Source organism: Fusarium fujikuroi, chromosome FFUJ_chr03 (genome assembly GCF_900079805.1).
Source record: "Fusarium fujikuroi IMI 58289 draft genome, chromosome FFUJ_chr03".
Lineage (NCBI taxonomy): Eukaryota > Fungi > Ascomycota > Sordariomycetes > Hypocreales > Nectriaceae > Fusarium > Fusarium fujikuroi.
The window spans coordinates 1,121,722-1,149,586 of NC_036624.1; the positions used below are offsets into that span (position 1 = coordinate 1,121,722).

Sequence of the window (27,865 nt, forward strand, 5' to 3'; positions counted from 1 at the left end):
AAAAGATCGAGAATCGTCAAATTGATGTTGTCTTGTACTTACACAACTTTTTTTTCTTCTATGGCGGGGGAGGACTTGGTGGTGAACTGAGTGAGCCCCACGTGACAGGGATGTTCTACTTAGTAGGCAGAGCTACGTGCTACAGTACTGACAAGACGGACTAAAACGCCAATTCACCACAAATTTTGGCTATAATTCTACAATTGATAGGGTCGAGTTCTAGTAGCTGGTAAAGATCGATACACAGATATGGTCTTGATATGGTCGGTGTTGTATTGTCTCTTATTGAATACCGAGTCTCGAGTCGCCTAGAATCGAGAGCGCTGACGGGCGTGGCGAAGTCCAACAAAGACAAGACCAGCAACAACGGCAAAGAGGCCAGCCTTCTGGAGAGGAGACCAACCAGCGGAAATCTCCTCCGCGGCGAATTCAGATGTGCCGTAAAGGTCTAATTGAGGCGAAGGCTACGCATCAGCAAATCCGGCCTTTTAGGATTATCAATGAGGGCGAGGCAACGGACTGGTGCAAAACAAGAGTGTTGCCTCTTAAAGCTCAACGTGAATACCTTCAGGGGGGACATCAAGCTCGCCGCTCTTGGCGATCTTGACCGCCTCGACGGGTCGGTCGGCACCGCCAGTCTTGGTGTTCTCGATCTTCTCGATGATGTCGTAGCCCTCGAGGACCTCACCGAAGACGACGTGCTTGCCATCGAGCCACCTGGAGATGGTTGTTAGTATTGCGGTTGTAATTGGTTCGTTGAGATGGAGTTGCGCTTACGAGGTGACAACGGTGGTGATGAAGAACTGGGAGCCGTTGGTGTCGCGACCGGCGTTGGCCATGGAGAGGAGACCCTTCTTGGTGTGCTTGAGCTTGAAGTTCTCATCCTTGAAGCGGTCACCGTAGACTGAAGGCAAATGTTAGCAATTGACGGATTTGACCGAGACGAAGCTATCGCAACATACTGGACTTGCCACCGGTGCCGTCACCCTTGGTGAAGTCACCGCCCTGGATCATAAAGTTCTTGATAACACGGTGGAAAGCAGAACCCTCATAACCAAAGCCCTTCTCGCCAGTAGCCAGAGCACGGAAGTTCTCAGCTGTCTCGGGGACAGTCTTGCCGTAGAGGCCCATGACGACACGGCCGAGCTTCTGGTCACCCTGCTCAATGTCGAAGAAGACCTTGTGGGTGATCTTGGGGCCCTTGGCAGCCTCAGCTGTCTGGGCGAGGAAGAGGAGGCCGAGCCCTAGGACCAGGGCCGACACGAAAAGGCGACGAAGATTGAACATGATGGTTGTTTCTCCGATGATCAAAGAATACAGAGGCAGAAGCAGGGAAATGGAAAGGTTGGAGAGGAGGGACGGGAAGGGACACTTATACCGTAGAGATAGCCACTGACCGGGGGGTAGCTGGTCCCCGCTGCGTGCGCAATTGGGGGACCTAAACGCTAAACTATCTGCAGATGGTCCCCGCTGCCGGACTGGGAGTGGAGAGCTTACTCTGCGTTCCAGCACGTTTCAGCGGCTAAAGCCACCAGAAGAGCGAGTTCTTTCATTGGTGCCCTGCCGATCTAGGGCCCTGAAACGACAGAAAAGATTCGACATGATGAACACGGCTTGAACGTAGAGTTACACTAACTTTTAAGTCAGAGCCTCGTTCCCCTGTCGCGGCTCACTTCTCCAGTGGACCCCGCCGTGCTGGAGCTTCCTGGTGGCAGTCTTGTACATTTCAGTGCAGCAATTAACCCGAGATTTACCGAATTGTCCATCTTTTTCCAATTGCACGTCAGGTCGGCTTCGATTTGGAGATCGAGGCATGCGACTGTGATACTCACGACAATCTGTCACCATGGTACGTTTGTACCCAATGCCCACCCTTCAAAGCAATTCGAGATTAACAGTATACAGGTCTTCTTCCTAGGCGTCAACTTCGGCGAGCAGAAGCTCGTCAAGGTAAGTCTAACAGTCACTGAACACTCTCATACGTTCTCACACCAGACCCTTCCACAGAAAGCCCTCGAGTCCTTCTACGCTCTCGGGCCCCAGACATCTGCCCGAATTATGGCGAAATACTCGATCCACAAGCTCGCCAAGGTCGGATCCCTCGCTCCCAGAACCGTCACTCTCATCACGGCCGAATTATCACAAATGACGATCGAAACGGACGCCCGTCGCTTGTTACAAGAGAATATTCGACGGCTGAAGGATATGGGATCATACCGGGGTAGACGTCACGCAATGGGCCTGCCAGTCCGTGGTCAACGAACAAGGACACAGACGGCAACGGCCAACAGACTGAACAGGGTGGAACGACGAGGTTAAGCGCATCATTGGAAGAGTGGGTTGCCTAGAATTGGGTACGGATATCGGCAAATATCCCCTGAGAGGATGTTATGGCATGTCTAAATGCTAGAGAGATTATACCGAGGAGAAATGATAAGTCAGGCCATCTCCTTGTCATACAAGACTTGTATATATAATGTACGATCAAATGGAAATGAATTCAATATGGCCGTATTCAAGCGCGGTACTACTAACCTTACGCATGTTCCAATGAGACCTCCTGAGCTTCGTCAAACTTCATCTTTGGCAAATCATCCTCCAGGGGCAGCTGTCTTTTGGCCTGCAACTTAGCAGCAACAGTGTCAACATCTTTCCAAACGCGCAGCAGATTACCTCCAACAACCTTGGCTGCATCAACATTGCTGACACCCTGTCGAAGGAGTTCGGTGATCAGGTCAGGATATTTGGTGACATCTTCAAGGCCTTCAGGAACAGATGGAATGCCGTCAAAGTCCGTACCGATACCAACATGATCGTAACCGATCAGGTTACCGATATAGATAATGTGCTGAGCTGCGTGTGCAAGAGTCGAGTTCTGGGGGTAAAACTCAGGAAGACCGTTATCCTTTCCGGTGTCAACACAAGAGATGAAGTCAGGGGCGATGTTGACCATGACTAGGGAGTTTCGCTTCTTGACGAGTTGTAGAACATTGTCCTTGACGTTTCGAGGATGAGGGCAGACGCTCCAGGCGGAGCTGTGAGAGAAGATGATAGGGGCTTCAGAGCCAGTCCATTCATCCTTGCCGCCCAGTACATCCAACATAGTATCCTCACTGGCAGCCTTGGTTAGGGTCGGGTTCATGGTGGGAAGTTTGTCCAACATACCTGACATGAGAAAGATCAACAATCATGCCGATGCGGTTCATCTCGCCGATAAGCTTGCGACCCAGGGGGCTCACGCCTCCCCACAATGGTTCAGCCTTCCGGTCAGGATCTGACAAAATCGCGGCATCGGCAAATTTGTTGTGACAGTTATGAGTCAAGGTAGCATAGCGCACACCAAGCTCATGGAAACGACGGAGGTTAGACACCTTGTTGCCAATTTGATGTAGACCCTCGATACCAAAGGGTGAGATGAGCTTGCCCTGCTTGAAGGCCTCAAAGGCATTGGAGCTGTCGACCTTTTGAGAGAAGTGGCTAGGATAGGCTGCCTGCAGCCTGCTCATAACATCAATCTGGTCCAATGTGAACTGGACGCCTATATATGTGATTAGCAAGCTAGATGAATCAAGAACCATGACAACTTACTCGAAGCATAGTTCTTGTCAGAGAAGTCGGAACCATTTGATGGACATGGAGCAAACAGACTCCAAAATGCACCACCACTCTGACCCTGGCGAAGGCGGTGCAAGTCAACATGTCCAGGTAGCGCACCCTGCTCGAATGGCTGGGTGAAGTTGTCATCATAAATCTGGTTACCGTATGCAAAACGTAGCACGATTGGAAAGTCAACATGCCCGTCTGGAGTTACCAAGTTAATACACATCCTATCATGACAAGGGTGCAGGTCTCCATACCTATCAATGGCGTATGGCTGAGAATATGTCGTGCTCGCTCCTCGGGCGTTCGCAATCCGTTTCCATAGCGAGGAACACCATTGTAACGGTTACTCACTGGCCGATGCAACAAACTGAGTCCTAAAAGTGCTAGGAAAATAGCTATAATAGTCTTTCTAGGCGTTAATTTTGGTGTAGAGGGAGCTTCATGATGTGAGCCTGTATGAAGCTGAGACAGTAATCCTCCCTTGACTGATCTGTTTGCGCCCCTGGTTCTCGATGAACGAGTGGTGTTGTATAATAGGAGAGGTTCATGCCGCCCCATTGTGATGGAAAAAAAATGAAATGAACAATGAATTAATGCAAGGAGAGGTTAATGTGAATAAGAAAGTGATATGACGCTGTAGATGAGTTGATGTCGTTGAGTTGGGCAAAGTTAAAGGGCACAGGGATAAAGATGTGACGCCCTGAACTCACGGGCTGACAAATACAGTACGCTCAGACTGTCTGTCAGTTGTCCTGAGATTCAATTTGAATAAGATAAGGATAGCTAAGTGAAGTACAAGACATGTTATTAGATATAGGTTACTTAGTTTATACAGAAAGATTCTTGACTTTTGATTGGGAAAACGAAAGAAAAGAGTACTTCCCGAACTCTGATTCGAACAGGCAACCTTTTGATGTCAATGACCTCTGGCGAAGCCATGGAGAGCTAACCATTTCTAGATGGAGGAACCTCGGAGACTAGGAGAGGAAAGAAAACTTAGGACGTCGATCCTGATAATAAAATAAATTGAGTAGCCTAGACTAAGTTTAGGGTTCTTTATGCTGAGTTTATTTTTGACACCTCCTGGTAAAGTCTAATGTTTTCTTGCCCCCAGAGTGAAGGCTAACTCCATAAGAGGCATAGCTTCACAAACGAACCATAGGACGAGACATCACTAAACATCATCAACTCGCTCTCATTCCTACATTTCTACTCTAGCTACTATCGAGCGTGCCGCACGGATCGATTGGCTCAGGCCCTTAGTAGCTCCCGGTCCTGCCGATCAGCTTGCCCCTGCCATACTGCCTGGCATACTTCGAAACGCGAGCCACTGTCAACCGATTCTCCCTCATGAGGAGGCGCTGATGATGTCCAAAGATGGGCTATGGGTACCTGGCGTCTGCGACTGGAAACACAGCAGTCCTACCTATCGTCTCTTTAATTGGAGGCGATTCTTGGCTTTGCGTTGCGTCGCCAGGATGAAGGAGGTTCTGAGGATCAGCTACCTACCTACCTAGAATCTTGACCTTTGAATCCCTCCTTCCTGTCTGTCTTGTTTCACTCTCTGTGTCGCTCAATACGGCTGGTTCACTTAGTACCTAAACCCGTGGCACCTGACATGAAAAAGCACTTGTTCTCCTGCTCCATCACTACCTATGGCATAAAGCGTCTAGGTCGTTACATAAATCCCTTTGCTTAAGCAGCTAAAGTTAGTTCATAATAAGTCGTGTTAAAAGGAACTTACATAAGAATAAGATTTCCTGCGCTTCATCTCCAAAGGTTGTCTCGAGCTCAACCAATCAGTCAGCCAATCAAGTTTCGACTTCTCGGATGAACCAGGCACCGTTTCCGGCGGGGTGACTCTTTCCCACTGTGATTCATAGGGGTGTGGGGCAAGGCTGCTTGGCGGGGTAGATAAATATGCTTCTCCCTTTCCAAAACTTCTTCTCCTAAACATCTCCGCTCTCAAAATGTCTGGTCTGTCGAGCGAGGAGAGGCTCCGCCTCATCAAGGAGAATCTCGCTGAGGTTCTAAATCCCGAGATTATCACGTCCATCCTCGACCAAGAGCGAAACCCCAAGATCTACTGGGGCACTGCTCCAACTGGTCGACCTCACTGTGGTTATCTTGTTCCCGCCATCAAGATTGCCCAGTTCCTTGCTGCCGGCTGCGAGGTTACCGTCCTTATTGCGAACATCCATGCCATGCTCGACAACCTGAAGACTACACCTGAGCTCATTCATCATCGCGCTGAGTACTACCAGTTCACCGTCACTTCCACACTCAAGGCGTGCGGTGTCGATACCACTAAGCTTCGCTTCGTCCGGGGTAGCTCCTTCCAGCAGAGGGACGACTATATTATGGACTTCTACAAGCTTTCTACACTCGTGTCCGAGAAGGCATGCAAGAAGGCTGGAACTGAGGTCGTCAAGCAGACTTCGGAGGCGCCTCTCAGTGCTGTCATGTACCCCGTTCTACAGGTTCTGGATGAGCAGTATCTGGACAGCGACGCTCAGTTTGGCGGTGTCGATCAACGAAAGCTTTTCACTGCAGCCATCGAATGGCTACCAAAGTTGGGTTACCGAAAGGTGCGTTTGTGCCCTTCTTTGGATAAAACACAGTATACTGACTTGACCAGCGAGCCCACCTCATGAACCCTATGGTCCCTGGTTTGAAGGGAAGCAAGATGAGCTCAAGTGATGAGAGTAAGAGTTTTGCCCGTACATCCCTGATGTAAATCATGCTAATATATGGTTTTCAGATAGCAAGATTGATCTTCTCGACTCACCCGATGTTGTCGCAAAGAAAATCCGCAAAGCCGAGTGTGTTCCCAGGCAGGTTCAGGAGAATGGTGTATTGGCTCTCGTGGAGTATGTTCTGCTGCCTGCTTCTGCTTTGAAGACTGGCGTCCGAGAGTTCAAGGTTGAGAGAAAGGATGCCGAGCCTCGTGTCTACAGCGATATTGAAACAGTTCATGAGGACTACTCAAACGATGTGGTATGTTCTGATGACGAATGTCCGATTGCTGGAGACACTTGCTGACGACATATGTTCAAGTTGACTCCTCAGATGCTGAAAGCTGCTGTGATTGATGGACTCCTCGAGTTGATCGGTCCTATCCAGGCTGAGTACCAAGCCTCGAATGAATGGCAGGAAGTCGCTCTCAAGGCCTACCCACCACCTGTCAAGAAGGAAAAGAAGGTCAAGAAGGGCTAGAATCCCCGCACTGTCCGAAAAGAGAGTAGTGCTGAAGACACTACGGCCGATGAGAGCACCACGGGTGAATCTGTCTTGTCTTCTACTTGGACTGAGGTCTCGAGTACCATCGAGGAAACGGACCATGAAGCCGCTGGAGAACAAGACGCTCATTTGAAAGAAATGATCGACAAGGACTGCAAGCCCATGTAGAATGATTGAGGGCAGAGATTGGAGTCTGAGAGAAGCCACAGGGCAAGGGATACAAAGAAGAACATTTCTACTCATGAATACTGCAAGAAGAAGCATCTTATTCATGAAAAGGGAGAGAAATGCTTTATTAATAATTATCCTAGTTCGCCTGGTACCCAGACATAGGCCTGGCTTTATGAGTTATATTCGAATGATGAGGAGGGCTGAGCCTCTACACACTATTTTCTTTCACGTCTTGAAGCAACAAGCATCGTAGACGGAGTAGTACCAGCCGTCCCTAAACTCAAATCCAAGGGCAGAAACAGCAGCATCGTAGAGCTCACACTGGTTGCTAGTGGTGATACCAATGGTCTTGCAGTTGTCAGTCTTTTCACACTCCTCCTGACACTGGCTAAGGTTATAATCGTAGTAGACTTGAATGAGATTGCTATCGGCGTTGCTGAAGAAGCCAGTCTTGGCGCAGGTGAGCTCAGAGCTGGGAGGACAGCTGGAGGTGGCGGCAGCGGAGGTGGTTGTGTAAGCTTCTGAGGTAGTTGTGGTAGGTTTGGAGGTCGTTGTAGGTGCGACGGTAGTGGTCTCGAGAGTGGTCTTTGGCTTCGAAGTGGTTTCTGGGACTGATGTTGAAGTGTAAGGGGCAGATGTTGCGTCCTCCTTAGCAGTCGGTGTAGTTTTAGCGGCAGGCTCAGACTCGTCCTTGGTAGAGCTGGTGACTTGCACAGCCGTAGTAGAAAGAGAAGTCTTGGCATCAGACTTGCTCACAACATAAGTGTAGGCAGCGGAAGTTCCGGCTGCGGTCTGTTGAGTGGTAGAAACAGGATACTGAATAACAGAGCTTGAAGCATGAGGTCTGCAAGGACCAGCATGAGCTCCAATGGCAAAACCAGCTACGAGGGCGGTGATGAAAGTGTTGACTGAAGGCATTGCAAGGGAAGAAATGTAACGAATACCTATTATAGGAGAATAGAATATAATCGAATGGAAGAATGGAAGAATGAGTGAGTGAGCGGCGGCGAGTCTTATTGCAGTAAAAGACTGAACTGCAAGCTCTCTATATAGTAACAACAAAGGTAACTGACAAACAATGAATTACACCCGAATGGAAGTGACCTCACCCTTTTTCAGAATGTAGGCTCCTTTATAAGGGGACTGACCAACCCTCAAAATTGAATATAAGGACCCATTTTGGGACCAATTCAGGTTGGTCGGTCCCTTGGCGAAAGAGATGATGTCCCCATTTGGAACCTCGACTACGAAAAGCACTTACATCAGGGCATGGTCAAAGAAGCTAAGGAAGTGTGAGTGGGGGACGCAGGTCCCCGAGCGCTAAGTAGTGAAGGGGAGTGACCAATTATTGGTTTGGAGGGGGGGGGGGAAGACGCCAGTCAAGGGCGGTTCGTTTAGAGGAAGCATCGTAAGTTTTTGGCCGACGTCTCCGGAAATAATGGTCCTTGTTGCGGTGGCATCAACAAGGGTTCTTTTGTTGCTTTTGCTTTGGGTGTGGAAGTTTACGAGCTGGACCTGGAGTTGATGGCTCTCGGCAAGAAGCGATACACGTGATGTAGATCATCTGAAGATCGTAGATTTACCCGTGCAAGGCAATCAAGTAGATACTACGTAACGACAGGGTTGAACCAAGTCGAACGATACCAGGCGATAATAGCCATCAAGTTCTTTGGTCTTTGTTTAGTCGCAACGTGACAGCCGCGCTAATCAACCAACAGACCAATTCTCTCGTCTTTGATCAACCCTTTGACGTTAGCTGGTCTTTGTAGTACCCTGAAAATAGGTCAATCCTCTCCCGCTTTGGTAAATGGGGAGAAGATTTAAAAACAACAGAGAAAATTAAATAGACCCCAGATAAAGTCAGATCTATTTGGGGTAGTGTACATGGCTATCTCATAGAAGAGAAGATAATTCTTGAAATGTTTCAGATAGCATGGTCATTTCGCCCTATGCTTGCCCTATCAGTTGGCGGTTAAAGTCCTACATGCACCGTAAGGTACCTACTTATTGGTTCCATCCCTGTAACCCCCTCTCCATTGCCAATAGTTCATGTCTTGGCCTTGACAACAGTCATTAATTCATCTTTGTTCTCATCATACATGTTACCTATAGTCAATACAATGCGCCACGTGGAAAGTCAAGACACACAGAACCAGCAACACATACCTAACCTTGTCAACTTGTCCCCAGAGTTACTACGTCAAATCTTTGGCTACTTCTGCTTACACTGTCGTGGCAAACAAGAATATCTGACTGGAAACACTGAACAACTCACCAGCAACTACCGCCAAGATCGTCAGATACTGGCGTCGCTGTGTCTCGTTTCAAGACGCTTTCGTGACGTCAGTCAGGATATTCTTCATCATGTATTTCTCTGGCCCTTACGGAAGTCTTTGACCCAGATATCCTTGCCCCTCTTCATAAGGACCATCGCCTCACAACGGCATCTCGCCTCATCCACCAAAGCCGTCCTCTTCTATTCCACACAAGGGGCTTCATCAATTGACCCTGAACAAGCTCACGAGGCCTTCAAACAAGTAGCCAAGGTGAGAGGACTGAAGCTGCCAGATATCTGGGACCAAAGAAAGGATACATCACCTTATCGTGAGGCATTCCTTCGAGGACTCATCCTCGGCAAAGTTCAGTCTCCAGACGCAATAAAGAACATAAAAGCACATGCGAGTACTCTATCAGTCGAGTTGTTATTTATTCTGCTTGCCTTGTTGCCCAAATGTCCACACCTGGCTCTTGACATTTCAACTCATCAGTTATATGACCAAATGCAGGCATTGAAGGTCCTTGGGGTATCCAGTCTTCCCTTGAGAAACCTCGAGCTCCGTGGGGCCTTTGATTTGAAATGGCTATCATCGCAACTTATTCCTATTTCGCGAGGTCTCGAAGCTCTGACTCTGTACAAATCACTGCCACTGCCTGAAATATCGAGCTTGAAGGCACTTCACCTCAGAGGTTTCAGGTTGAGTCCCGACCAGCTCGCCAAGATCCTCCCCTCGTGTACTGGGAGTCTGAAGGCGTTCACATATGAAGCCACAGATGTTACTTCCTTGCACATTGACGAGCTTTACAACTGGCAAGTTCAGGCAAGCGATGTTGTCAGACACCTCGAGAAGCATTGCACAAGTCTAGAGTCGCTTCATCTTGACCTCCGCATTCGGGCTTTTATGAGTCGAGATACCAAGATAGACCCGATGCCCCACCTGGACACCTTCACAGTCTTACAAGAGCTGTTCCTCAACAGCGATGCAGTGTACAACACTCAGAGTTTGGAGTTCCCTGATGACAAGTCCCTTACAAATTTCCTTCCACCCAGCATCACGTCTCTCACACTTGTGGAGCCAGATTTCCCTCCACCTCCCGAACGTCTACAGAAGGGGTTGTCTGGACTAGCGAATCTCAGAAGAGAGCAGGGTCGATTCCCCAGGCTGAAACGGGTGACGTGTGACGTCAAGAAAATATTCGATGAAAGTCATACCAAAGATTTGCTCTCACAAGTTGGCATTGGACTTGAATACAAAGAGTTTCCAAGATCCGATTGGGCTTATAATCGGGAACGTTTAGTCGCTTCGCCGTTCATCACAAGCCTGTCCATAGATGATGAAGACCTACCTACCGCTTGGTTGTGAAGAAGATTGAAGTACATATGGCAAAGCTCGGGATTAATAAAGAAGCAACACTACATGCCGAGGCTCTGTTTAATAGCTGTAGTCTAATAAGATCTCAGTTATAGAACTCTATCTTATACAGTAAGTTCTTAGCTTCCCACTATAGTAGCTTGTGGCATACTTCCAGAATAGGTACTGAGTTAGAGCTAGGAAGATCCCCGACAAGCGCTGAGGTCAGATCTGAATCAGCCCTCGGCTAATTCATTTTTTCCTGTAGAATTGTGTATGAACCATAAGAGCATGAATTTGTTTAAAAATTATAGAAAAATCATATATACGAAGAGGTGAGATTAACAGCATCTTCAACCAGAATTTGTCCCCGTCGTCACAGGAGAACCCAGAATCCTGCTTTGATTGACACGGACCCCTGAACTACCCAGGAATGTCTTTCTGAAACGTGCCTCTAAAATTAGGTACCGTCCCCACAACTTACGAGGAGACCATCCTCAGGGGTTAACTTCAGCCCTGAGCAAGTGGCTGGGGGCCCGCATCCGCTAACAACAGAGAGTTGCCCAGTGAGAGGCCTCTAAAGCGGCCACAAATGCCGATTGCGTCTCTGGTTGTGGCTGTCATGTTCCTCTCGAAAGCCCGTAGCAATGGCAACAGAACTTCAGATTGGCGACGACAGGGGAAAATAAAAATATCAGTCAGAATGAACTTGGAAGGCGTACGCAACTCTTTTATGCTGAATCTCTTTTAGAGTTCTAAACTGCTTTTATATCAGTGAATTAATGCAACTTTGATTACGTGGTATCAACTGCTTTCAAGCAACACAAAAACGCTCGTGTTCAACGCTCCCCGTTCCATCGTTCCTTCTTCCTGGTTCATCTTGGTGGATTCGCTAAGCTCGGTTCGGTTGTTGATGATTGAATGGAAGGCAGGAAAGAAAGACATGATCCACCTCCTGCCATTTCGACCATCGCTGGGCTGTCATAAAATTAGGTATTACTACTACTTTATTAGCAGACAAAGAAGCTAGACCTTTCCAGATTCTTTCTTTATGATAGATCATCGCCACAAGAACAAAATCTTTTGGTCTGATATTATGACGCCCAAAAGAAGCGATTCTACATCCAAAGTCCCCTGTTAATTAGCACAGAAACGTCCCCCCCCTCCACGTCGCCAGTCAGACAGCGGATGCCAACCAAGCGCCAGCGCCAGCCTCCTTCAAGCTAACAAACCATCATCTCGTCCCAATTCTCCCACACGGACGGACCCCAGTTCGCAAGCTTCCGATCCAGTCAACACGCACGCCCGATCTTTTCACCCATTCAGCCTTGTCCTGCCCAGACAGTGTCAGCCCAAGGGGACAGAAAGTTTGACGAGCCAAGATACAGAGTACTGTATAGCTGTCTCGACTTGCAACTCCGTACTCCGTAGGTGTCTTGTCGCTCCCGATTCGATCCCTGGAATTCGCACAACAATAAATCAACTGCTTCCCCTGCATCGGCAGTAGCCGTCTCATCGAACTAGTCTACGCAAGACAGAGACACGCAGCAGATACCACGACAGGTTATCAATCTGCACAACGCAAACGGCGACGTTCTTTCGCCCAATCCCCCCCTTAATTTACGACGATCGCGACGACTTCCTGCGTACGTCTACGCCTACGTCACCCACTACATCGCCAGTCGATCTCCGACAATCCTTCCACCGCTATAGCGAGCTTTTGGCTCTCACTCCCCCTCTGACAGAATCTGACAGACTCGAAAAAAGGGACCACATAATCACCGCATCAATCGAAGGGGCTGGACAAGGCAGACCATCATGCCGGGGTTCGCTGATTCCTTCTGGTCGAGCGATTACGCTGCGGGACTTGGTGTCCTGTTTAGCAAGCTTCAACAAGGTGTTCATGAGAACAGACAGGTTCTGACCATCGCACGCCTGCGCGCCGAAGCCGAGGAGACGTATGGTCAGCGACTTGGCGATATTGCTCCATCCGCCGACAAGATCACTGGTGGCTTCAGCCGTGATGACGGGGCTACCGTTCGCAAGGTACGATACTATGCTTCTGAATCCTCTCCCATGTACCCATAGTCTGCGCCGCAGTCACTTGTGGGGATTCACTATGCGATAACGTCAACATCCGGGTCGAGCGTACAAACTGACAAAATCTAGGCCTTTGATGGCATGCGAAATGAGATGCAAGATGCTGCTCGCAACCACCGTCGCATCGCCCAGAGCATTCGCGACCTCGTTGTCAACCCCTTCTCCCGTTGGTGCGACGCCCACGAAGCTCGTATCCAGGACTCTCAAGATGAGCTGCAAGTGCGCATCAAAGCTCACGACCGTCAGGCTGAGGCAGTCAAGAAGCTCCGATCCGTGTACTTCAACAAATGCCGACTAGTAGAGGACCTCGAAGAGGAAAATAAGCTTGCCTTCCAGGATCCTGAAACCAGCCCCAAAGGCAATCAGAATATCCCCGAGATCAAGGTTCAGCCTCATAAGGAGGAGGAACCCGAGGAGGAAGAGCTATATGAAATTGGCGACGACACTTACCAGCCCGAGCAAGTGAAGAAGATCCTTTCCCAAATGCTTTCCAGCATCAAGATGGGCGAGACCAAGGTGCCAATCCTGGGAACATATCTCAACACTTCCTCCGGTTCCGACATCGTCGAATATTTGCAGCGTAGCATGGGCAACATCGGCGTGGCTTATGCCGAGCGAATTGGTCAAGATCTTGTTAACAACGGTTTTCTTCGTCTCATCGGTAATGTGGGAAGTACATTTGCCAACAGCTCCAAGATGTTTTATCAATGGCGACCCAAGGCTTTCCAAATGGCTGGTGTTCCCGAAAAGAAGTCTATTAACCGCACTTTCTCACTGGCTTCTACCGGTTCTGAGGGCGCTGATTCTCCGGTTGGAACTGTCAGCGAATATCTTGCCAACTGGAATGTTCTCAACAACTCTCACCCTAACGAGACCCCTAGCCAGCGTCTTAAGCGAGAGGCTTCCGAGGCCGATGAGAGGTACCGCGAGGGCGTCCGCAAGCTTGACCAGCTTCGGTGCGAGCTTGAGGAGGCCATTCATCTCCATCTCAAGTTCCTCGAGCGTTGCGAGCTTGACCGTCTAAAGGCTGTCAAGACTGTCATCCTCGACTTCTCGGGCACCATTGGAAACGTCATCCCAAGCCTGCAGTCTACTGTAGACCAGATGATGCTCTTCCAGGAGACCATCCAGCCCCAGAGCGATCTACGCTATCTTCTCGAGACCTATCGCACTGGAAGTTTCGTGCCCAAAGTGGTCGTCTATGAGAACTATTATAATAAGGTCGATGAGCAGACATTCGGTATCGATCTGGAGGCGCGTGCCAGGGCTGACAAGAAGCGTGTGCCCATGATTGTTACCACCATCTTGACCTATTTAGACCACCATTACCCTGATCTTGAAGGTGACGAGGCTCGGCGAGGTGTGTGGTTGCTGGAAGTTCCGCTATCACAATCTCACCGTCTACGCGCCAAGGTTAATGATGGCAAGCCTGTTTCTCCTGATGTGTTTGATGAATTTGATATCCCCACGGTTGCCAGTTTGCTCAAGGTTTATCTCTTGGAGTTACCCGGTAAGCGCAAAAGCTCGATGAATCCCATCTCTATAACATAAACTAACATGATATAGATTCTCTGGTCTCCTCTCACGTTTACGAGATTATCCGAACTATTTACTCTACCCCATCTACTGACGCTGATGAGTCCTCTCGCATTGCTGCTCTCCAATCTACTCTATCACAGCTCCGCCTCACCAATATTGCCACCCTCGATGCTTGCATGAACCACTTCACTCGATTGATCGACCTGACTTCTGCCGATGAAACTTATGTTGCATCTCTTGCTAGCACACTTGCACCTTGCATCCTGAGGCCACGAACGGAGACCTCACTCACAATGGAAGAGAAGCATGCGTACCGACTGGTCCGAGATCTGTTTGCCCATAAGGATGCCATCTTCAGTGCACTGAAGCGTATGTCTATGGTTACACACTCCACTTCTGTTGGCAGCAACAACCGCCCTCGAGCTATTAGTACCGATGAAAGCAACCGCAAGGCCCTTATGGAAGAGCGGAATAGAGCTCTGCTTGAAAAGGCCAACGCAAGCCGCGGTCGTGATAAGAGCCCTGCGCCCGGCCCCCGTGGTCACCGCCGAGACCGAAGCACTGGTGGACCAGAGACCCGATTCCCTATTGCCAGCCCAACATCGGCTGTCGACCGACACCGTACCAGTCTCGGCGGAGTTATCAAGAGACAGAGCCTTGAAGTTCCCGAGCCCGATGGTGCTGCTCCTGTAAATGGCGATGCTGAGAAGGATAGGTCTGATGCCGACTCGGAGAAGCGAGACAGCCGTGACAGCACAGGACGTACACCAACCAAGTTTGTTGGTGGCAAGCGAGTTCCTGTCGTACCATCGACTCCCCCTTCAGAATCCAACCGCGGCGTGCAGCTTGAAGATGCTCCTATGGAGGACTAGTTTTACGACACGGAGCCAAGTTTTAGACAGCGGTTGGAGGCGGAGTTTCGGTTCTGAACCATGACAGATCCAAATATAGCCACGCCTTCATCTTGATCTTGAACGGAGTTGAGATTTGGTTAACAGCGGGACTGCAGGAATAGAGGGGAGCGGCTCGAATTGACTCGGTCGGCTAATCTACCTTGTCATGTGTATGTGTTAATGGAACATGAGCAAAAAAGAACTATCGGTGTACTTTTTTTCTTGTTGTTTTTCTGGATCTGGACGTGGAACTGGAACTGGTCTATTTTTGTATTTATGCCGTATCAATATCATGATACAGCAGCGATTCCCTACTCGTTAAGAGACTTGTTTCAGGACATTGATCCAGCTCGGGCTTGATGATATTCTTGAGACGTTGTAGATATTGAGCGAAAAGCGGCCTAGCACATGAAAAGGCAGGACATGAGAAATGATTCAAAGACTTTTGATACTTATTATTATCTGTTTGATCCTCCTCCTTCTGACTCAATGTCTCTGTTCTACTATCGAAAGCTCGCTCACTGACTCCTAAACCACTTGTGCCTGTCTACTCGTCTTGAATCTCAGCAACACGCTTCTTCTTCTTTTTCTTCTTGGCAACAGCCACTTCACCACCAGAAGCAGGAGACTCGACGCCACGAGCACTGCTATCATCACCGCCCTCTTCCTCCAGGACCGCAGCCCGCGGAGCCTTCTTCTTCTTCTTCTTTGGCTTTACTTCTTCGCCCTCTGCTCCCTCGGCACCAGCATCCTTCTTGGGCTTCTTTTTCTTCTTCTTGACAACTGTGCCCTCGACATCGACGCCCTGTGCCACCTGAATGCGCTCGTTCGCGCGCTGCATCTCGAGGCGGAGTCGCTCGACTTCTTTCATGGCTTGCTGCATCTCAACTTCCTCGCGCTGTTGCTGCTCATAGTCGAAGCCTGTTGACGGTTGGCCTTCAAGACTGAAGGAGCCAATCCCGCTCGAGTCTACGCCAAGTAAAGTCTGCTTGGCCTTGGGTTTGCGAGCCTTTGACTTTGTGAAGCTGTCAGAGTTATTCTCCGAGTCATAGGATCGAAGACCGCCACTTGCGCTGCCTTCGAGTGTCTCATCTGCGGCAATTACGACTTTTTGTCGTGGCTTTGGCTGTGGCCTTGGAGGCTGTGCAGCAGGCGTTCCGGCTCTTGATAGCTCTAGTTGCATGATAGGTATGGAGTCGATATCCAAGTCGGGCCCGTTGCTGCTCTGGAGAATGTTGTGAATAGGGGTCGAAGTGCGAGGAGTGTCGTTGCTGGGAATATAAAAGGGATCATCTCTGTTGCGTTCGAGACGCTCGGCTTTTCTTCGAGCAACAATATCAGCATCCAGATACGTGTCTTCATCAGCTTGCTGATAAGAAGTTGAGTATTCCTCAGTAGGTTCAGCTATCCTGCTGATGGCTGGTGCAGATGAATCAATGCTTGTAAGTGGTGGCTTCTGGTGGTAATATGTCTCAAACTCATCCGAGTCGTCTGTTGCTAACGTGATGGAGTCGGCTTCTGACAGTAATTTGGCCAGATTTGCATGAATGGGTTCATCCAAGTCCAGGCCCACGGGTACTGGGATGTTCAGCTGAGCACCCTTGGATACCGAGTTGAGTTCCCAGCCGTTGAAAAGCGAGGGAATAGCTTGAGTAAGGAGTAACGGGGGGTCCTGCTCGACATCGTCTGTCGACGCCGGTTGAGATGAAGCAGCTTCAGCCGTGAGCTTCAGCAACTCTGTGAACTCAACGGCTCGTTCCTGGACCTCAAGACTAGGGTGCAGTGCAAGAGGCTCAAAGACGTGGATAATGCGCGCCATAAGTAGCGATACCCTCGACTTTCTCTCTGCCGTCCAAGGTTCACTCTCATCCCCAACTATAGTGGCGAAAACCTTTGTGACTGCCTGTAGGGTGGTCGTTAAAACTTCAGGGTTGTTTGTTCGGGGAATGAGCTGCAAGAGGCCATTCAGACCCTCATCTGGTACAGCTAATTGCGAAGCGTATTCACCCATGACCCATGCAACTGACTTGAGCGCCCCTGAAGTGATTTTGTATCCAGGCGGTGTATCTGTATTGAGCTGGCTGAGAATAATCTCTGCTGACCTGACAGCCGTTGATCGCATCACCCGGACCTTGACAGCCACGTTGCGGAGCTCGTCACCGATCTTTTCAGACACGTTGGCCCTGGCCCTTTCAACTGGACCCAGATCATCATCGACCTTGCGAGAGGCGGGAGCCATACGAACAAGCTGTGTGAGGACATCAATGTACCAGTCAAAGTCTAAGACACTTGAGTAGTTGTCCTTGGAGCACATTCCCAAGATCCTTCCAATGACGTCAATTCGATAGTCGTCGGGCAAAGGAGCGGATTCGGCCTTTGGCCTCGGGGCTGGTTCAGCAAATTCGTCCTCAGATTCGTTGGGATCATTCGGAGGAGTTCCAGGTAGTGACTTGTCGCGAGCCGGCATGGACGACTTGAGCTGCTTCATGAGGCGGCTCACGATAGACACGAGATTGTCGCCAGTCACCATGCCCTGGACCAAGTCGAGTGCTTGTATTCGGATAGTGATATCGGGGCTGTCGATACATTCCAGAATCACATCCTCCTGCTGAGATACTAAGTAAGGGTGTGTGGTAACGATCTTGTTGAACGCCAGCAGCGCAACATATTTGACTAAGTTGTGGTCAATATACATCCACTTTCAAGCAACCACAGATGAACACTTACGGTTAGGATCGCCATCTATCATGACCATGCCTCGCAATTTGTTAACACATAGCGTTGCGATCTCATCAGTGCCAGAGTCATCAGAGTTTCCTAAGATGCCGCCTTGAATGATTCCATTGATGCACTCATAGAGCAACGACATAGCAGGAGTCGTCCTAATGATATTGGTCAGAGGAGGTAGCAGCTTTCTCACGAGTCGAGGTTCCAGCGGTGTCAAAGTGGCAAACTGAACAGAGATTAGTACAGCAGCACACGAGGTCAAGTGCTAATAGCTTACGAGTTTGATGAGTTTGATGGCCATCCAGTTATTACCACCATCAACCAAGAGCTCGAACAGTCGAGGAGCCAGAGGAAGAAAGTCATTCGGTCTTCGCCAGCCAAGCTCACAGACAACATTGACGATGGCTGCTGTGACACTGGGATCCTCATCAGGGTCCATGAGGCGCTCCTTGATCTTGGGCCATGCTGCACGAAGAGCCTCCGGGTATACCAACGCAAGGCGATATAGCGTCACCAGTGTCTTCTTTCGAATGTTCGAATGGCTGTGGCTTAATCGCGGTAGTAAGTCTTGCAATGTCGAGAGCGCTAACGAGGGGGTGATGACATGGGGAAGAGTGGCTATAGGGAGAGATATAACCGTCGGAGTCGTCGAACCAAGATCCTGATCATGATGTTAGCTAGAAGCATCAAGAAGCCCAGCATGTGACCAACAGACCTTCTTCAGCAGATTAGTAGCCAGCATCAGAACCTCAGTGTCGGGTCTAAAGCTCTGGACAGCTCCTAAATATCCAACTCGCTTCTGGTGGTACTTGGGCGACGACATGACCTCGAGGACGTGGAACGACGCCCACGACATATCATGTCCGACCATCTCCAGATAAATAAGCTTCAGCAGCGCCGTCGCCTTGAGATCTAAACAGCCAAAGTCAGATCTTCTGTATGGCTAGCTTCTCCCAAACATAGCATCGAACTAACCCATATCCTGGCTGCGAACTTCGGCGCGGCACTCCTTGAGGCTCTTCTGGATATACTCCTTCTCATTGCCCTTGTGGTTCCGTAGCCCCCGGATGAGGTCGTAGAGCGATTTTTCGAACCTGCGCGCACACGGTCAATGTCTCTCCCAAGAGGTCGATTCGGTGTTGATGTCGTAGCCTACATGGTGAGAAGCTGCCCCGCGGGCGTGGGGCCGACCGTTGGAGGAGATGCTTATTTAGGTGGTAGGACGTGGTCTCAGGGGCTTCGTGAAGGTATGTTCGACCGGCGCATCTCGTATATTATCGTAAGGAGGAGGACGGTTCCTTCAGCAGCGGATGTAGATGTCGCGTGCTGGTGAGAGTAGATGGGATGAATGGTTGGTGGGTGTTGAGTAAGGTACAGGTGCACTAAACTTAACGAGCACTGTAGGTACCTACTGTACATCCGGTACAGCATGTGCGGCTTTAGGTTACTGAGTGAGCATGACGGAATCATCCACTGCCCTTGGCTCGGCGAGCAGGACGGCCCGAGCTGGGAAGTGTCTACAGCGGTCAAATCCCCTAACCTTACGAGCTTAGCGGACTACACTGCACCAAGCCAGCCCGAGGTGGGGGCGGGCGGAAAGCCTCCAACTTATTCTCGACTCAGTTTAGCAGAGCCTCAACACCGTCATAGATTTTCTGTCACAGCTATTTATCCCCTCTGGGTAGACGTTCATTATTCGCTTCTAGACCATGAGACTCTCACGACGGTGACGCTAGATCAATATAATCCCGATAATCCTCTTGATACCCTCCAATGGCCCTCCGTTTCCTCCCCCCCAGAGCCGTTGTCGCCCGCTCATCGGCTTCTATATCGAGCATCACCAACCTCACTCGAGCCTCAACACCCCTGCACCGCTCATTCATCACCCTCCCGTCCTCCGAGCCTCAAAGATTAACGGCCAACCGCACTCTACCATACCCCCATGAACCTCTTTACGATCTCATAGCCGACGTGGATTCTTACTCATCGTTTGTCCCTTATTGCTCTCGCTCTCGAGTAACTCGCTGGTCCGATCCCGACCCCGATACCGGGCGACGCTACCCCACACTCGCCGATCTACATGTCGGATGGGGAGGCTTCGACGAGGTCTTTACAAGTCGATTGTGCTGTGTTCCTGGCCAATCTGTTGAAGCCATCAGTGGGGAGACTGCTCCGGGGGGTACAGGGCCTGACGCATCGGCTGTCTTCCGAAGCCTTGTGACACGCTGGTCCGTGAGACCAATATCTGGCCCACCTTCACCGCGCACTGAGGTCAATCTCTCTATCGACTTTCAGTTTACAAACCCACTCTATGGTGCTGTAAGTGCTGCTGTGTCAGACAAGGTCGCCAGCATGATGATAGAAGCCTTTGAGAAGAAGGCCTTTGAGAAGCTGGGACCTCAACGGAAACTCTAATGTTGCCTACCTACCCACATACAGTAGTGTTTGGGATTATACCCTCATCCCCCCTCATATGAATACCTTGAAGAAAACTAGAAATAGTCTAGACTAGATCACTTGCATAGACTCAGGTGGGCATACCACGATTTACTTAAAACATGCACGACACAATAGAAGGAACCATGAAAGGGACCATACCCCAACACACTCATGTCAATCAAAAACAAGCTTAAAACAAATCATTCTTCTTCCTACTCCATTCATTCTACGTGACGCGTGTCTAGGACGGCCGTGTCTATCAAACGTGCTCGTCCGCCATATCCAAATCAAAACCAAGACCAGACCAGACCAGACCAAACAGACAGATAATAAAATGCTAGAGCGTCATCTTTGCGCCAATACCTCGACTTGATCAGCTTCAGGCGAAACCCGAGCCAAGATAGCCGGCACAAGTCTTCAACATTGGATCGTGTTCCCATTCCCTCCATATCGTCGTTTCAACCATATCATCATACTCCGATCCACATGCATATAGGACAATTCGTGACGCCTCTGCGATATGAATACGCTAACCATGAATTGGGAAAGGATCAAAATTCCGCTGCCTCGTTTTTCCATCTCAAACAATAGTAGAAAATCCCAGAAGAAACTGCCAAGGAGATGTTTTTGAAATCAGGCCGGCAACCGATGCCGACAAGGTATCTGCGAATAGACAAGTAAAACTGTAAAATTAAATCAATCTCAAACGTTCATTTCCTCATCAGCATGAAATCTCATTTCTTGCTAGGCCTGGACAATCGTTAGCTTGTTGTCTCAGTAGTTAGAGGACTCGAGAACTTACTTCTTCTTTTGAGGTTTGCCAAACAGAAAACCTGCCATTCCTGAGTGATCCTTGGAAGCCTTCTTGTGCTTACTGGACTTGCCAGTATTAGGGCCAACTGTGACAACGTTGGGCGGCATTGGCATATCAGGTCGAGCACCTCCTCCGACAGGCCATCCCGCGGGTGGTCGAACTCCTCCAGGTGGCATACCGCCAGGGGGCATCATAGGAGGTCGCATGCCTGCGCCCATGGGACGGGGTGGAATAGGAATAGGGCCACCGTGCTTGTGTCCATGCATGCCCGGGCCAGGCATCTTGGGGTGTCCCAGCGGAGGCATCTTATCCATTGGCCACATCGTCATGGTGATAGCCCAGTCAGGCTGAACCACCTTCTCCCAAACGGATGGCAGGATGATCTCGCCATCGGGGCCGATAAGATCATAGTGTCCTTCCATTACATGAGGGCCCAAAACATCAACTTGCATGAAAGCCTGCTTGATGAGATCTTCCATACCCTGCAATATCGTTAGCCATCGCTCGTCGTCTGTCCTAATCCGAAGTACATACCTGCCAAGTGGCACACAAGTGGAAAGGGAAGCTGAACTTTCGACCAACCGCATCCTTGAATCGGATTGGGGCCTGCTCAGCCTTCTTCTTAGACTCTTCGAGCTTGACCTTTGTCTCCTCTTCAATTTTCGTCTTAAGTTCTGCGGCGGCTTTCTTAGCGGCTTCCTCGGCTGCGGCAGCTTCTGCTGCCTTCTTATTTTCCTCCTCAATTTTCTTAAGGGTCTCAGCCTCGGCCTTCGCGCGAGTTTCTTCTTCGAGCTTCTTGAGCTTCTCAGCTTCCTCGGCCGCTTTCTTTGCGGCGGCTTCCTTAGCCTCTTGCTCAAGTCTCATGAGGCGCTCGGCTTCCTCTTGGGCCTTCTTCGCGGCTGCGGCCTTTGCCTCAGCTTCCTCTTGTAGTGCCTTCTCAAAGCGAACTCGAGCAAGCTCTTCAGCACGCTTTCGCTCTTCCTCCTCCTTCTGCCTCTTCTCCTCAGCAGCCCTCAGTTCAGCCTCAAATTTCATTCGAGCTTCTCTTTCGGCCCTGACCCTCTCTTCAGCTTCTCTCTTACCACGCTCCTCCGCTGCCCTCAATTCAGCCTCGAGCTTCAGACGAGCCTCTTCTTCGGCCTTGGCCTTGGCTTCCGCCTCCGCTTTGCGCTGTTCGGCGGCTGCCTTCATCTCGGCCTCATACTTCTCTCGGGCCTCCCTTTCTGCTTGTGCGCGCGCCGCAGCCTCAGCCTGTCGTTGTTCTTCAGCTGCCTTCGCTGCAGCCTCGAACTTCTTTCTGGCTTCTTCTTCAGCTTGGATACGAGCCTCTGCCTCTGCCTTTCTTCGGTCTTCAGCGGCCTTCATCTCTGCTTCGAATCTGAGACGAGCCTTCTCCTCGGCTTCTGCCATAGCGCGCGCGTGTTCCTGGGCGCGTTTCTCTTCAGCCTTTCGTTCGGCTTCCATTCTTTCTCGGGCAGCCTTTTCTGCCTCAAGCCTGGCCCTTTCGATCTCTTTCTTGGCTTCCTCTTGGGCCAGTCTCATATCCTCCATTCTTCGAGTGAAGGCTTCCTCAGCTTCTCTTCGGATTTGCGCCTCAGCTTCCTTTTGCTTTTCGGCAGCCTTGACTTTCTCCTCCATAGCCTTAAACGCAGCAATCTCAGCTTCCAATCGAATCTTCTCCGGATCCTCTTTTGGAGGAGCGGGTGTGGCTGGCTTGGCAGGAGCCTCAGTAGGCGGAGGAGGAGGTGGTGTAGTGAGTTGCCCAGGTGGTATTCCAGCCATGTGGGGTGGCCCGTAGAGGGGATGAGGCTGTACGGCGCCATAGTAACCACTTGGAGGTTGTTGGTAAGGCATCAGATCATACATGCCTCTACCTTCTCCTCCATAGCCAGCACCGTAAGGGCTGGCAGGGTCACCGTAGCCAAACGGCACCATCTGGCTGTTCGCAGGGTATCCCATATAGGGTCCCATTTGGTTTTGGTATCCTGGTTGCTGGCCTCTGCCGTACATTTGACCCGGGCCAGGGCGCCCGCTGGGTTGGGGATGCCCATATGCGCCACGGCCATAGGCGCCATACCCACGAGGATCTTCCAGATTGGCGGTGGGTGGCGCTGCACGATCGCGCCGCGGTCGACGATAAGACTGTCTAGGCTCCTCTTCAGGTTGGTAAAGATCCTGGGGAGGACCTTGTTGACGGGGTTGCAATTGATGGGGTGGCGGTTGGCGACCAGGCAATTGCTGGTGATGAGCAAGCTGCTGATGGTGTGGTGGTGGATATTGAGGTTGAGGCGGAAGCTGGTGAGGAGGGAGCTGATGCTGACGCTGAGAGAGGTGATGACGATAATGTTGATCGTGGTCGCTAGTTGAAGCAGAGTCAGACGGGCCAAGACCGTCGTCGTCGTCGTATTCGTCGTCGTAAAGGTCTTCTTCAGAGTCGGTGTAGTCCTGGCTGGTCTCCTGCGAAGAATCGTCGCTGTAAGATGTTGTCCCAGAGGCGGACGTCTCAGTAGGACGAGTACCGGAGGTAGGGGCTCTGGAAGAAGGGCGTTGTTTGAGCCTGGTAAGATGAGAGTGTGAGCTGTTTGGTCAAGAGAGTAATGCGCAACAGATGAAGCGCAAGTGTAGGAGAGACAAGTAAACAAAGCTAGAGGGGGGCGCAGTTGAGACAACTAGTAAGGTGGATATGAGAGAGACAAGAAGGGGGAGGGAGGGGAGGAACGCAAGCGCTGAAAGATATGGGTAGGATGGTAATGGAGGGAGGGGACTCACATAGCAAATACTTGGTGGGATGCCCTCTACCCACGACAATCCACAGGAGAAAGCCGGAGTAAAGGCGCAGAACGCAGGTTGGAAAGGAAGAAGATAGGCAACAAGCACAAGTAATGCTCAGCTGACAGGGTAGAAACAATGCCTAGCAACCCCCAAAGTAACAGAGCCAACGATGGGGGAAACGGAGGACGAGGTCGTAGCCGCAGTAGAAGAAAAAAAACACAACGGCAAGTGTTTTGGTACGAGGGTCGTGGCGAGGAAGAATTGGACTTGCGCGACAGGCGTAGAGTGAGGGGTCGTAAAATTAAGTGAGTACGCCACCAAAAGATGACGAGGGCGTGACAGCGGAAGGGAAAGGTCGGCTGGTCACGAAAGCAGTGAGACGGGGGAAATGCCTGCTTGTGAAGCTGGTGCGGAGTCGCAGAACAAGAAATGAACGATGGTGCCTTGTGGTTGCTGACCGAGGAGGGTACCAAAGTTGTATCTAGCAGAGTGCTTGCTTGCTGTACGGCGCACGTTAAGATCAGGCGCAAAAGAGTGTGGGCGGGGTGGATTCAGGCGGCGGTTGCGAGGATGGAAAAGCGGCAGAAATCGATCGGCGGTGAGGGGTTCCAGATCGTTTGCTGATGGACCACTGGTCGAAATTCCGACCAATACAGTTGAGAGCGGCGTTAATAATGTCTGCAGAGGTCGAATTGATGTTTTGCGCGCAGAGAATCAGGTCTTTGTCTGACCAAAAGATGAATTGACAAACAACCGCTACAGAGTGAATCGACTGAAACGACGAACGACCGTTGTATCGCAACGGTGAAAGCTTGTCGAACCAGAGCTGTGGGTGTGCGTGTAAGTAAAGTATACTCTAAAATTCGGGTGTGTCCGTACGGTCTAAATTTTTGAAGAACCAACTTCGTGGTCACAGGATGCCAGTCCGAGCTTCGTGTGTTGGAGGAAATCAATGATTCCAACTAAGAAGACGACAATCAGTTAGTAAACTTAGACACAACGTGAAAAAATCATCTAGATAAAATCTTGAAGAGTGAGTATCCTGGTTGGTCAGGATCTTTCTCCCTTGCATGAGGACTGAGCAGCATAGCGGCGCGGAAAAGTTTCCTGCGAACCCAGTCCCTCAACTTGAAACGGTGATCTGAACAAGACAATGGGTTGGATCTCGGCTTGAGCCTAGAAGAATAGCGTCGATTGAGCACCAACACAACGCTCGATCACCAAAGTTTCCTGCATCGCGAAGCCATGCCATGTGCTCGCTGCGCTGTGAAGACTTGCTGGGCACCAAAACACCCATGGTTCTTGTCAGCCGCCCTGAACTGGGGCACCCTGGTTCGTCGCCCTGTCGATGGAGTCGGTGGGGACCCTGCTAAAGCATCCATGCTGCTAGCGCTCGTTGGGCTGGAGTTGGCGGGATGTTTAGGCGGTCCATCGATCTGAATGGCCGTGCTTGAAGCCCCCCTAGGCTCCCCAAACTCCCGGTTTATCCCAGGCGTCCGCTGCCATTTCCAGTCTGTCAAATGGCTCTCCCCTGTGCCCGTCTACGTTTTGGGTCTTCGTAGGCTGGTCACTGGTGGTAGGGCGTCAAGGTCTGTGAAAGCATTTGCCCAACCCTATGTGGGGGCCAAAAAGAGCGAGCCTCAAAGCCTAATGGTCCTGTTGGTCATGGAAAGGACCTAGAGCTGTGGCAGGGAAGGGAGAGTGGCAGTGGCAGTGGTGATGTTACAGCAAGGACAAAAGTATTGTAGCATCGCCGTAGGAAGGGCAGACCGCACGAGGTACGACAGAGAGTGCCTGAGAGGTATTGCGGACTATGTGCGGCGGTGTTTCTTTGGTTCGCAAGCAGAGTGGGCAGGGCCATGAATGAACGAGTGAATGTCATGCAGTCATTGACCTGCTTCCTGTTGATGCTAGCTAAAAGCTGTCGCCGGGGCATATTTGCTTGCTCAGCTGTTTTTGACATGACCAGTGACGATCACATGGACCATCGTTTCTGGAGTTGAGCCCACCCCCAGAGATACATCCGAGACAAGAAAGGTGTTCATGCGGAGAAGATAGAAAGAGAAAGAAGATGAAGCCAGAGAGGGAATAGTAGACATTATCGGAGTCAATACATACCTTGCAGCAGTATAGTTTGATGCTTGCTTGAAGATCTTGATGAGACAAGTTTGATAGACAACAAGAAGACAAGTATAAACCAAAAATTCTATCAACAAAAGCGTTGTTGTTTGGTGGATTGTTTTTGTGTGAATCGGTAGTGGACGGTAACCAGCTTGTTTAGCGGGGACTTTGAGCCCGGATGGAGGAGGGGGTGGTGGGGTGAGATTAATGCCCTGTACTGTAGGTAGGTAAGGTAGGTACTATTTGTAGTAGCCCGAAGGGTGCAAGTGGGAGGTGTAAGTACAAGTCAAACAGTGACTTTCTGTTTAGAGCGTGAAGGAATCAAGATCCAGTTTCATTCGGTTAGATAGGGCATGGGTCCATGGGATGAAAGACTTCTGTCAGTGAGAGAGATTTTGAGTTGTACGCACAACAAATAAGAAAAGGGAAAAGGGGGAAAAAACAAGGAAAATGACAGCAAAACAGAAAGAAAGAAAAAAGGAGGCCGAGGGCCAGACTCTCTCTGGCTCTGGCTCTGACTCTTTCTCTTCAGCTGGGCTGCAAAAGGATCCAGGGATGCCATGGCGGCGCTGCAGCCCAACGTTACGCAGCCTCCAGTCAAAGATTGGATACACAAATTTTTTAGTTGCTGGGGAGGCAGACACAGAATTCCAGTGAATCGCGGCGTGAATCGCTGACCGCCAAAATGATATCGTTGTCTTATTTTAGCGCCGAGGTCAACCGTTTGCTGTCGGACCCAACACTACCAGCTTCAACAGTGGACATCATCTGTGTTGTAGACGGGATATACCGGTAGATATCGCGTTTCAACCTGGTGATATACTGAGTTTCTGATATCATCATGAAACAGGTAATCGAGCATATCTCAAACAGAGAGTTCCTGTCCGACAAAGGCTGTGCAACGTCATTGTCCAATGACATATCATATTCGACCGTTTGCGAAACGTGAAATCGGAACGGACCGAGGCGCAGTGTCGCTATCCGAACTAAAAAATCACTGTATGATTGAAGGGATCAATCAGTCATTCAGTATCAGATAGAATAATAGGAGAGAAAAAAGAAGAAAGAAACCTCAGGCATTGGCAAACCACGAGGCCCTTATATCTCCAATTCACTGTCATTTTTGAGTTCTGTTTTCCCCTTCTTCTCTCAGTCAACGAGAACGAAGCAAACCTATCGCCTCGCAATGATCCTCTTCAACCCGCTGCCCCCCATTCCGCGACTGGCTAAAAGGCACGATTTGCGCCCCATTTCCAGCGTTGAGGCCCGAAAGGAGGAACCCAAGGGCCAGCTCATCCATCGCAAGACACCCACAACAACTCCGTGAACTGCAACAATAAACAACGGGGTTTTCATCATGGTTGCGATCAAAACTGCTGAGATTTACATCCAGTTCAAAGTCTTGAGCGCTTGTGTAGAGATGTTGAATTGAGGTAACCCATATTTGCACATACTCATCTCAACTTGATACCACCTAGCCAGGAATAGCAGACACCAAATATTAGCATTTCCACTTTCCCGCAGAGCCTCAGCCACCCAGGCGAGAGGCCAAGTGGACAGTGGCAAAGAAATTATAACGCATTTTCACCATCAAGTGACTTCCATCTGACACTTTCTAACAGTCTATCCCCTGTCACTATAAACTCGGCGATGGAAACAGCCTAGGTGAAGTGTCGCTGAATAAGCCTGTCGAGGAGGTATCAAAGGTCTGAAGCAGTGCGAATCCCGTATTACAAAGAATGAGTTAAGACCAGGTTACCACGAGACTCAGACTCAGGATGTAAGTTGAGTTAGTGATCAACCATCGTCTCGCTGGC

The 27,865-nt window shown here is 50.1% G+C and overlaps 10 protein-coding genes; 5 read left to right on the forward strand and 5 right to left on the reverse strand.

The window, feature by feature from the left end:
• Window positions 1-308: 308 nt before the first annotated feature.
• FFUJ_02481 (probable cyclophilin) lies at window positions 309-1,287 on the reverse strand (the record flags this gene model as incomplete). XM_023574215.1 has 4 exons in its annotated part: window positions 309-448; window positions 566-717; window positions 778-904; window positions 963-1,287. The coding sequence occupies 4 exons, from the start codon at window positions 1,285-1,287 to the stop codon at window positions 309-311; spliced, it is 744 nt and encodes a 247-aa protein (XP_023427614.1).
• A 559-nt stretch (window positions 1,288-1,846) lies between these two features.
• FFUJ_02482 (related to ribosomal protein S13) lies at window positions 1,847-2,319 on the forward strand (the record flags this gene model as incomplete). XM_023574216.1 has 3 exons in its annotated part: window positions 1,847-1,853; window positions 1,919-1,950; window positions 2,008-2,319. 3 exons carry the CDS (start codon window positions 1,847-1,849, stop codon window positions 2,317-2,319), a joined length of 351 nt encoding a protein of 116 aa, XP_023428775.1.
• A 217-nt stretch (window positions 2,320-2,536) lies between these two features.
• On the reverse strand, window positions 2,537-4,161 carry FFUJ_02483 (related to microsomal dipeptidase precursor; the record flags this gene model as incomplete). XM_023574218.1 has 4 exons in its annotated part: window positions 2,537-3,113; window positions 3,166-3,538; window positions 3,589-3,801; window positions 3,858-4,161. The coding sequence occupies 4 exons, from the start codon at window positions 4,159-4,161 to the stop codon at window positions 2,537-2,539; spliced, it is 1,467 nt and encodes a 488-aa protein (XP_023427615.1).
• A 1,412-nt stretch (window positions 4,162-5,573) lies between these two features.
• FFUJ_02484 (probable tyrosine-tRNA ligase) lies at window positions 5,574-6,819 on the forward strand (the record flags this gene model as incomplete). XM_023574219.1 has 4 exons in its annotated part: window positions 5,574-6,191; window positions 6,242-6,308; window positions 6,365-6,600; window positions 6,661-6,819. The coding sequence occupies 4 exons, from the start codon at window positions 5,574-5,576 to the stop codon at window positions 6,817-6,819; spliced, it is 1,080 nt and encodes a 359-aa protein (XP_023427616.1).
• Window positions 6,820-7,239: 420 nt separating this feature from the next.
• On the reverse strand, window positions 7,240-7,932 carry FFUJ_02485 (uncharacterized protein; the record flags this gene model as incomplete). Its single annotated transcript, XM_023574220.1, has 1 exon — window positions 7,240-7,932. One exon carries the CDS (start codon window positions 7,930-7,932, stop codon window positions 7,240-7,242), a length of 693 nt encoding a protein of 230 aa, XP_023427617.1.
• A 1,202-nt stretch (window positions 7,933-9,134) lies between these two features.
• FFUJ_02486 (uncharacterized protein) lies at window positions 9,135-10,655 on the forward strand (the record flags this gene model as incomplete). The annotated part of the gene is made up of 1 exon (XM_023574221.1): window positions 9,135-10,655. One exon carries the CDS (start codon window positions 9,135-9,137, stop codon window positions 10,653-10,655), a length of 1,521 nt encoding a protein of 506 aa, XP_023427618.1.
• Window positions 10,656-12,461: 1,806 nt separating this feature from the next.
• On the forward strand, window positions 12,462-15,154 carry FFUJ_02487 (related to RGD2-GTPase activating protein; the record flags this gene model as incomplete). XM_023574222.1 has 3 exons in its annotated part: window positions 12,462-12,689; window positions 12,813-14,253; window positions 14,310-15,154. The coding sequence occupies 3 exons, from the start codon at window positions 12,462-12,464 to the stop codon at window positions 15,152-15,154; spliced, it is 2,514 nt and encodes an 837-aa protein (XP_023427619.1).
• A 568-nt stretch (window positions 15,155-15,722) lies between these two features.
• On the reverse strand, window positions 15,723-19,361 carry FFUJ_02488 (related to APL5-AP-3 complex subunit, gamma-adaptin, 107 KD; the record flags this gene model as incomplete). XM_023574223.1 has 6 exons in its annotated part: window positions 15,723-17,848; window positions 17,903-18,128; window positions 18,180-18,563; window positions 18,618-18,814; window positions 18,878-18,996; window positions 19,351-19,361. The coding sequence occupies 6 exons, from the start codon at window positions 19,359-19,361 to the stop codon at window positions 15,723-15,725; spliced, it is 3,063 nt and encodes a 1,020-aa protein (XP_023428776.1).
• A 314-nt stretch (window positions 19,362-19,675) lies between these two features.
• FFUJ_02489 (uncharacterized protein) lies at window positions 19,676-20,317 on the forward strand (the record flags this gene model as incomplete). The annotated part of the gene is made up of 1 exon (XM_023574224.1): window positions 19,676-20,317. One exon carries the CDS (start codon window positions 19,676-19,678, stop codon window positions 20,315-20,317), a length of 642 nt encoding a protein of 213 aa, XP_023427620.1.
• Window positions 20,318-21,075: 758 nt separating this feature from the next.
• Window positions 21,076-25,224, reverse strand: FFUJ_02490 (related to kinetoplast-associated protein KAP; the record flags this gene model as incomplete). XM_023574225.1 has 4 exons in its annotated part: window positions 21,076-21,091; window positions 21,144-21,637; window positions 21,690-23,733; window positions 25,130-25,224. 4 exons carry the CDS (start codon window positions 25,222-25,224, stop codon window positions 21,076-21,078), a joined length of 2,649 nt encoding a protein of 882 aa, XP_023428850.1.
• Window positions 25,225-27,865: the final 2,641 nt, after the last annotated feature.